Genomic DNA, 9,676 nt, shown 5'->3' with positions numbered 1-9,676 from the left:
TTGAAGATGATGCATAGGCTGCAGTTCTAGGCTACTTGCTTTAGCCGCTCTTCATTTCAGTTTTCTCCTGGGTAATGTGTGCTGTGTGTTTTAGTTAATAAACTCTTTTTCTTTTGTTAACATGTCATCTTCTTAGAGTCCCAGCTGACCACCTAGGATGGGTAGAGATCAACTGTTGCCACCTCCATGTGAGCACTTATTCAAGTCCTGTTCTCACTGCAGTATGTAGGTAAAAAGTCAACTCTTGCCATGGTTGCCAATTACACTGGGGCTGGCCACGTTTGAGTCAGCTGTTTTTTAAAAAATATTTATTTACTTGGCTGTGCCATGTCTTAGTTGCAGCACACGGTATCTTCAATCTTTGTTTTGGCATGTGAACTCTTAGTTGCGACATGTGGGATCTAGTTCTCTGACCAGGAATTGAACCTGGGCCTCCTTGTATTAGGAATCTAAGCCACTGAACCACCAGGGAAGTCCCCCCACTGCCTACTTTTGATTCTGAACTTGTAGGGTCAGCCACTCTGGTAGACTCTTAATATATTGAACAGTGGAATTCTCAAAATTAGAACCCTAAAAGGTCAAAGTTTTTTGCTTCATACAGAAACAAACCAAGAGTCAGGCATGATAAGATATTCAACTTAAAAAAAAATGGAACTTATTTTACATAACAGTAATGGAATTGGGGGCAGGAGGAGAAGGGGACGACAGAGGATGAGATGGCTGGATGGCATCACTGACTCGATGGACGTGAGTCTGAGTGAACTCCGGGAGTTGGTGATGGACAGGGAGGCCTGGCGTGCTGCGATTCATGGGGTCGCAAGGAGTCGGACACGACTGAGCGACTGAACTGAACTGAATGTGTTTTTGTGTGAAGAAATACAAAATCATTTACTTAATATCACAAACCATCATAGAGCTACATCTTTTTCTGTTAGATTATCTTTTATTCTCATGAAAGTTACATTTGAAATGTTACATGTACTGTTAGGTATTTCCTGAATTTTCTCTGTGTGAAACCTCAACATTAGGTACGAATGCTGTAATCATACTTAAATATGATTGCAGTTCATTGTTCATCAAACTTGGGTAACAAAAAATCTGATTTTGATATAGTATTCTCACAGAGCATCAGAAACTACACTCTACTCCCTTGTTTGTGAATCACACCCATTCTTTGATCAACGGTGTGTAAAGTGACTGTAGTTTCTCACAAGGAAAATTCTAACAGAAGTTTTTTTTCTGTTGTTTGGTGGTTTTTTTTTTACACGTTTTTTGCAATAAAACCTAACTTTACAACCTTTAAAAAGGACTGAAAAAGTTGGTGTCCTTCCTAGTTGACATTTAGGTGGAAAAATAGGTTCTCTCCAGTAGTTTTGGTACTGCACATGGATATACAAAATGGCTTCCCCAGCTAGGCCTCATCTCTAGAGGGGTGGAGGGTTGGAGCTCTTTTCAAGAGAGAAATAAATGTAATGGAAGAGAGATGTGAATTTTACCTGCATTGGCAGGCTCGTGTAATCCCTCTGTAATAATGGCTTGGGGGATAAGCCCATAAACTCTTTGGGACTACTCTGTATTTACATCAGCTTTTCTATCTGTAAATATATCACAGAACTAGGACTAGACAGATAATGTGTGTAAATTTATGTACTAAGAGCTGTGTTATAATAAGGTTCTGTTGTACTTACAGTTTTATCTCTTTTTCAGTATCTTGTTTTGTTTCCAGGCCTGTCATTGAACTGTTTTTGTCTTCCATAAAATTCTTTTAATTGTAATGTGCCTGAGTTAATTCAAGAGAATGAGTTTTGTAAAGTATACCTTCTTCTCAGATGTTGCTGGGTTAATTATTTATGTATTATAGAACTCACAGTGAAAAGTGTTACTGAAATGCAAGGAATCAAAAGAATTCTGTGACACAAATATTCCCTATTAAAAAGCAACTGATTCTAGATAATTTAAAGGCCAGGACTAAGAAACTGCTGGATATACGTGTGGCAAAAAACACTACTGTAACAAATCTTTCTGGTAAGGAAAAGTAACATAATTAGAAATAAAACTCTTTGGTTGAATGTCTAGTTTATGGATATATAAAATCAAGTGTGTTGCTGTGTTGTGCTAAGTTGCTTCAGTTGTGTCTGACTCTTTGCAACCCTATGGACCATAGCTTGCCAGGCTCCTCTGTCCATGGGATTCTCCAGGCAAGAATACTGAAGTGGGATATAAAATCAAATACTGAATCCCAAACACACCTTTTTATACAGTCATTAGGTAGGAACAGGGCAGAAACCAGCCATCCTATTAACTGAAAAGGAAACTGGGGCCCAGAAAGCTTTTAGTGTGTGCCGTGTTGGACACCCCTTTTGCCTGCGATATGACTACTTCAACATTCCTTGAAACTTAACGTATAAATATCAATAACAGAATTCCAGCATTGGGAGGTCTTTTACTCTGACTTTCTCGGTTTACCAAAGAAGAAACTGAAGCCCTTAAAGATTGAGGGCTTTATTTTCATCATTCAGAGGGGCAGGTTCTTAAACATCCTGGTCTCCAGAACTTTTAGGAACAACATTCAAAGGAAAAACGTGACTGTTCATTGGGATCTAACATTTGCACCTTGTCTTTTAATGAAAGCATTAAAATAAAATTCCCAGGGATGGCACTCTCCTCTCTGGCCTTTCTCCCAGTTCTACCCGGGGCCGAGGCTTTCTGGGTCAAGGTTGGAAGCTTCCTCCGGCCCTGGCAGGCATCCAGAATGGTGAATAGAGAGTTTGGAAGCGTCTGATAGGAGACGCTTAGATGAATTAGATGAATTAAAGATGAAGTCTAATTGTCATCGGTCAGCTGAGGTCTTTTGCAAAGAGCCCCCCTGTCCCCACCCCCCCACCCTGGGTCTCCCTCTGTGCCTGGGCAGCCGTCCTCCGCCCAAGGCTCTGGGTTTCCCATCCTTTCTCAACCTCCCCGCGGCTGCGGCTGCGGGGGGAACCTTGGCCTGGGGTGATGGTACCCCCGGGCCGGGCGGGGAGCCTGACCTTGCCCCCTGCCCTTTGGGTGCTCCATTGGAAGCACGTCCCGTACGCAGGGATGGGCCGGGACGGTGGCGACTGTAAACCGATGGCGAGCGGGGGGACCCTGGGTGTGTGGAAGGGAGCGGCGCCACCCGGGCCTCGCTTTCCTCCTCCTCCTCCTCCTCGCTCGCCGCTCGCCAGATCGCCTACCATGACTCAGCGCTTCTCGCAGGCTGCCCGGCTGGGGACACCGGCTCCTCGCCGGCTCCTCCCGCCGCGTCCACCCCCTCTCGCCACCCACGCCCGCCCCCCGGCCGCCGGCCCTTTCTCCGCGCCGCCGCTGCCGCCGCACTCCGCGCCAGCGTCCCGGCAGCATCCGCCGCCCGGCCCGCTCCCACTCGCCGCGCACGCTCGCCCCCCACCATGGAGCCCCGGACCCCTCGCCGCCGCCACACCCCCCAGCGCGGCTACGCCGTCACCCGGAACCCCCACCTCAACAAGGTGAGCCCGCCTGCCCCTCCGCGGTCCCCGACTCCGTCCGGCTCACGGGCAGCAGCACCCCGACCCTCCCCCGGCGGCGCCGCGGACGCCGCCTCGCCCCTCCGCCCGCCTCCTCGCCCCTCCGCCCGTGGCCCCCGGGACGCCCCCAGGGGCAGGCAGACCGGCGGGCGGCCTCCGGGGCGACCCCCCACCGCACCCCACCCCACCCCGAGCCTCGGCGCTGGCCTAACGGAGGGGCCGCCGGGGGCGGGGGTGCGGGTACCCTGGAACGTGATGGGAGGCCGGGGGTTTGGCTCGGCGCCTCGGCATCTCGTTTGGGGAACGCAGGAGATGTACAGCTTGTTTTTAAATACTTCTCTGCTTCTCCAAAAGCCAGAGCCAGGGCAGAGAAAGGAGTGGCAGCGAAGGGCGTGAACGGTTGTTGTCTGTGAGGGTAGCAGGTGGGCTGCCCGCTGGGGCCTCGGGGTGCCAATCCAAATAACGAGGTCCCAATCCAAATAACGAGGTCCGCTCTGGGGTGCCGATCCCCGGAGGCTGCTGTGGGAGCGAGGTGGCCCTACTGGTCCAGCCTGGATGCAAACGTGCTCTGAGTGGCGGGTCACGTGAGCAACCTGAAAGTCAAGGCCTCTTGGTTTCTGGAGCGTGCCTGGTGGGTGGCTATAGCCTCGGGCGCTGCGTGGCTTGGTGCACCACCCTGCCCTAGACTTGGGGCTGTGGGGAGAGCCAGATTTTTTTGAATCGGGCCTTCTGGAAATGAATTTTCTAAGCCCTCCCCTCCTTTTCATTAAAAGGGCGATTCAGTGCAAGAGACCCCTTTTCAGATCCGTTTCCTTTTTCTTCACAGGTTAAACGCCCAAGATCTCTCTCAATGAAAAAACACCTCGGCATGTATAAATTTGCTTATTGGCTATTTAGCATTCACCCTCTTTTTATAGTCAGGTTTGTCTGCAGATGGTTCCTTTTGTGTAAAGGTGTGCTTTTTGACGTTTCCTTTGAATTTGGTATATGGAAAATGCCATCAGTCAGCACGGAAGCCTGTTGGTTCATTTTGGGATTCTCTTTACTAGACACTTTTTTCCATCAAAAACTGGACTCAGCACCCCTCTCCCCGACTATGTTGCCTGGTAATTTGTATATTGTTATTAATGGCATGAAGACGTGTGGTTTCTTTGATTTAATAAGTTCTAGCTCCTGTGAGTTCTTTTTGATGTTTATGATGACAGGCAGTTTTACGTATCTATAATTATTTAGCATTTCTGGTCATAAAGCATTATGAAGTTTTAAATATTTCCCACTTATTTTTTCCTCAATGATTTTAATTGCTAGCTTTTTTTTCTTCCTTTTTATTCTAAAGGTTGGGGCCTATTTTAGGTAGGAAAAAAGGGAAATTTTGATGTGACAAAACAATTTATTGCTTGTTATAAATTGCTTGTTATAAAAAAACCTGCCTGCTATAATTCATGACCAAGTACTGGGTAGCCTCTTAACAAGAATCACGTGAGTGGTATAACCTGTTTGTTGTTTGAATTTCCTCAAGTTGCTGAGGAGGGTGCCTGTTTCAAGTGGGTTGATGGAATAGGCAATCCCAGAGCAAGAGTCATTATGCCATTACTGTTTACATCAAGAATTTATGATCTTGACATATTTTCAGTGCTCTTCATGATTAAGGATTAATTTCTACTTAATAATAGTATCACAGAGATCTTCCACCAAAAGCATTAAGGTGTAGGTGTCATTAATGTGTTAGAAACACCTTTTTTGAATTTGTAATTGAATTTTATTGCATAGAATCAATTTGGACTTAAAATTCAGGTGGCCGACTTTGGCGTGATTAATGGAATACGTTTTACTCTTGTACAGTCCTAAGACTGTGTGGTCCTCGTGGAAATAAGAGTATCTTCAGATGAACCATTGAAACTATAGCTGTGGGATCTTCTTGAAGGACCCTACTTTGAAGACCTCTGAGCCTTTAAGTTTTCCGCTAGCCCAGGAATTTTTGTTGGCTTTTGCGGTAACTTTGGCTACAAAGAAACACTAGTAGATGTTCCTCCTGTAATACCCTTCCTAGCCTGTCAGCTGGCTACACTAAGCCTTCTTCAGCCTCTCACATAGACCTTCATCACCTTACCTTTGGGTAACTGAGACAGTTTTCTGGTTTTGTTTTCAGTATTATAGTCTGTCTTACGTGTAGATGTGAAAGAAATATCTTCGTCAGTTAGCATGTTCTTCACGTTCTGCTTCTGTTATCCGAGTATTTGCTGTGTGGCATTATTTCCTATTATGTGATGTGTGTTCTCAGTCGTGTCCGACTTTGGGTACCTTGGGCTGCAGCCCTCCAGGCTCCTCTGTCCATGGAATTTTCCAGGCCAGATTACTGGAGTAGGCTGCCATTTCCTCCTCTAGGGGATCTTCCCAACCCAGGGATTGAACCCACATCTTCTGTCTCCTGTATTGGCAGGCAGAATTTTTTTTACCACTGTGCCACCTGGGATGCCCCCTCTAATCTATTTCCTATTATGTTGAGCATAAATCAGTCTGTCAATTAGGTTTACTGTCTTCTCCAAATTTATCTCATTAGTTCCTCAGTTTAGTTTTCCACTTAAAATATATTTGCTGAATCTCTTACTTAATACCTTTTGTCTGTGTGTAATTCCTACAATTAAAATATTTAGTTGATTTAGTTCTCTCTTCAGGGAAGAATCTCCTAATTAGTCTTATTATCATACTTAATACCTTTGTTTTTTATATAGTCTATTGTAGCATGTCATTTAGTATTTACTATAGTGTATTTTTTATTTGAGTTGGATTGTCATAGGGCAGGCATTGTAATCCTTAGTACAGAATTTTGCTCAATGTACATTAAATATTTAATGAATAAATGAACCATGTTTAAGAACTGTTTTTTGTCTTTCAAACAGAACTCAACTTTTAAAGCAGGTAGGTCTTAAAGTGGTAGTTTGAGCATTATTCTAAGACATTTACCCTTTTTAGTGTAATTTCTTGAAAGTAAACTCACATTGGAAGCTAAAGCTCAGTTGACTTCATATACCATTATATTGTATTGTGTAATCGCATATAGTCAGAAACAATGGAATTTGGTTTAAGCCTGGGCATGCCATGAAATTTTATTTATTTGCTGGATAACCTTTCAGAGGTGCTTAATCTTGGTACAAATTGAATTTAACAGTAGATGTGATCAGAATTAAAAAATAAAGAATTTAAGGGAATTCCCTGGCAGTCCAGTGGTTAGGATTCTACCCTTTCACTGCTGAGAACTCAAGTTCAATTGCTGGTCAGGGAACTATAAACACATAAGCTGTGCAACACGTCCAATAAAGAAAGAAAGGAAGGAAGAAGTTAAAAAAACCTTAGAGAAGTAGAATCTTTCTTCACTGGTAATAATCCTGTCTGGTTCCCACTGTTTGTATATTCACGTATGCATCACTGCAGGTAGGATTGCCTTGTAGGACGTGGAGAAGCATTTCTGCCTCACGCATAGGAGATTCAGTATCTTTCTGTTCATAACCCAAATTGCTTTGGAGGTGCTTATCTTTGTCTGAGTTATATGTCCTCTGATCTAACATTTAATGTTTATAATTTTCAAGGATATCCTCTGATTTAGATCAGTTGTATTTCAAATTTTTTCTCAGGAATTTTCAATAATAAAATAATGTTTCATAAATCACTCTTCAGAGTTAAAATTCTACATACAAAACTAATCACACTTATTTTTTTAATTTCCCAACTTATTATTTAGCTGTATTTCTTCGTGCAGTGGTAGAAAACACTAGTTGATAGGTGTGTTACAATTAAGTTGTTTACATGGCTTCTGTATCTTTAAGACGAAATGATAAATGTGACCTGTAAGTAAATTAGATCCAGTCTAAGATAGTGATGGTGATTTATCTATGTCAGTTTTGGTGAGCCTGTTAACTTTTACATGTGAGAAATGAGCTTCTGGGCATGTGCTTTTGCAGATGTTTGTCTTGATATGCCAAGACCTAGTTGAATGTGTTGTAGGGAAAAAAGAGAGAAACAAGGCTGATGATTATGAAGGAAAGGTACCTTAAACCTCTTCTTTTTCTTCAATGTAAACTGTACTGGAATGAATCATTCAGAAATTTTTCACCTAGTATAGGCTTCCCAGGAAGCTCAATGGTGAACAATCCATCTGCTAATGCAATACAGGAGACATGAGTTCAATCCCTGTGTCAGGCCGATCCTCTGGAGGAAGAAATGGCAACCCGCCCCAGTATTCTTACCTGGAAAATCCCATGGACAGAGAACCCTGGCAGGCTACAGTCCATAGGATCCCAAAGAGTCAGACATGATAGCAGCTGAGCACACAGTTCTCTTGAGTTGCCTCAACAGTATGAGAAACTGATATATTATTTAATGTGAAAGCTTACTGATGTGAAGGCAATCATAAGATGTACAGCCATATGCCTCCATATTTGTCTCTTGCCTTGGTAACACAGGATAGCACAAAACAAAAAAATGTTGTGTTCTAATGAATAGAAGGATGAATTCGATTCGAGAACTGGTGATGTGGAGTATGGGCTTTGCTGGTGGTTGAGACAGTAAAGAATCTGCCTGCAGTGCAGGAGATCTGGGTTCGATCCCTAAGTAAGGAAGATCCCCTGGAGAAGCGAGTGGCAACCCACTCCAAAATTTTTGCCTGGAGAATCCCGCGGACAGAGGAGCCTGTCAGACTACAGTCCATAGGGTTGCAAAGAGCTGGATATGACTGATTGGAGTACAGAAAACGTTGAAGAGAGGAATAGCTTTGAGATTTTTCATTTTGTGTTATGATGTCCTTCAAACTTTTGGACAAGTGGAAATATGAAATAATAGAATGAAGCCTCTAAAACTTTATGTCTAGAAGAAGTGAAGCCACCAATTCTTTTCATTTGAGTGAGATTTTCTTAACTGGCTTCATTTATTTTCTTTGTAATATAGAGTGATGATATCATTTATTTCTTTTACATTTTAACATATTTATTCAGAATCCACTATATGCTAGGTAATATTCTGGATACAGGGGATATTCAATGAATAAGATTCTTGCTTTAAATGTACTTATATTTCCATTGTAATATGATTTCTGTTTTACCTCTTTGCTCAGATATTAAAGAGTATATATTAGTTTTCCTTGAATTGTATATTATAAAACAGATTTTTATTACAACTATTGATATTTTTATATATAGAGTTAGAACTCATAGCTAGAAAGATTATGAAGTACTTATTTTTTTAGTGTACTTTTTACTTCCTTCTCTCTTGAATTTTTTATTTAGCAAATCGAGCATGATTGTGTGACTTATTAAATTAATGAATTTTATAGTAAAAAAAACCCCCTATATTTAGCTCTGGGTGAAACACTTACGTTTTAGTCTCAGATTCATGTAAATGCACTCGACTGACATCATATGACCTTTGCAATCGTTCATAGATTTTCACAGAATGCCAGGTGGAGGTTAAAGAATGTCTCTGTGGAGAAAAAGAACAAGGAAAGCTTTTTGCTTCTCAGGACTCTGCTTCAAGTGTGTAAGGGCTTGGAAGTTTATGAGAGAAAGGTAGAGGTATGCCCTGGGGAGTTAAACTTTTTGGGGTGAGTGCAGTGAAATGCAAAGATAAAAGATTTAGAGTCCAGTGAAACCAGCCTTTAATATATTTGACTTTGGAAGTAATCAGGACTCGGACAAGACAAGTATTTGGACTGTTTTCCAATGGTTTTCAAAACTGACATGATCAAATAATGTTACAACTCCAGGTGGCCTGATTTGGTCTATTTATTACATCATTATTTATTTTATGTTACTAAGCCAACTCAACAAACACGTTGGCAGTGTATGGACCCAGAATTGATCAGCAGACATGTTGCAATTCAGCAGGACTAATTTGGGACTGTTGGTACCCTAAATTGTTAAGAAATTGTTTTAGACATGGGGCCTAAATATACAGTGTGGTTTTTATGTACTTAAAGTGCTATTTAAAATATTTTATGGCTTATATATTAATTTTTACCCATCTAACGTAGTTGTATGTAGTATAGTACATTTTAAAACAAAGACTTATTGTTGCCATAAATGAATTTAGAGAATTTAAAACAATTTAAAGAATTTAGAGAATTTAAAACAAAGGCCCTGAAGATATATCTAAGTTAGCCA

At 42.1% G+C, this 9,676-nt stretch overlaps 1 protein-coding gene across 2 annotated transcripts in view; it reads left to right on the top strand.

Moving 5' to 3' along the window:
• The window catches only part of ME1 (malic enzyme 1), a 277,918-nt gene that overhangs the window by 52,180 nt on the left and 216,062 nt on the right, over positions 1-9,676 (top strand). Inside the window, exon 1 of one of the 2 annotated variants that reach the window (XM_055534912.1) lies at positions 3,353-3,506. The exons of the other annotated variant lie outside the window; for it this stretch is intronic. Coding sequence (XP_055390887.1) covers positions 3,429-3,506 — 78 coding nt within the window. The 5' untranslated portion in view covers positions 3,353-3,428. Of the gene's footprint in view, positions 1-3,352; positions 3,507-9,676 lie in introns of those variants that run through there. 2 annotated transcript variants of the gene reach the window in all.

The sequence above is a fragment of the Bubalus kerabau genome, chromosome 9 (assembly GCF_029407905.1).
Source record: "Bubalus kerabau isolate K-KA32 ecotype Philippines breed swamp buffalo chromosome 9, PCC_UOA_SB_1v2, whole genome shotgun sequence".
Classification (NCBI taxonomy): domain Eukaryota; kingdom Metazoa; phylum Chordata; class Mammalia; order Artiodactyla; family Bovidae; genus Bubalus; species Bubalus kerabau.
The sequence above is the reverse complement of the archived record's forward strand: the minus strand, read 5'-3'. Positions and strand labels throughout refer to the sequence as shown.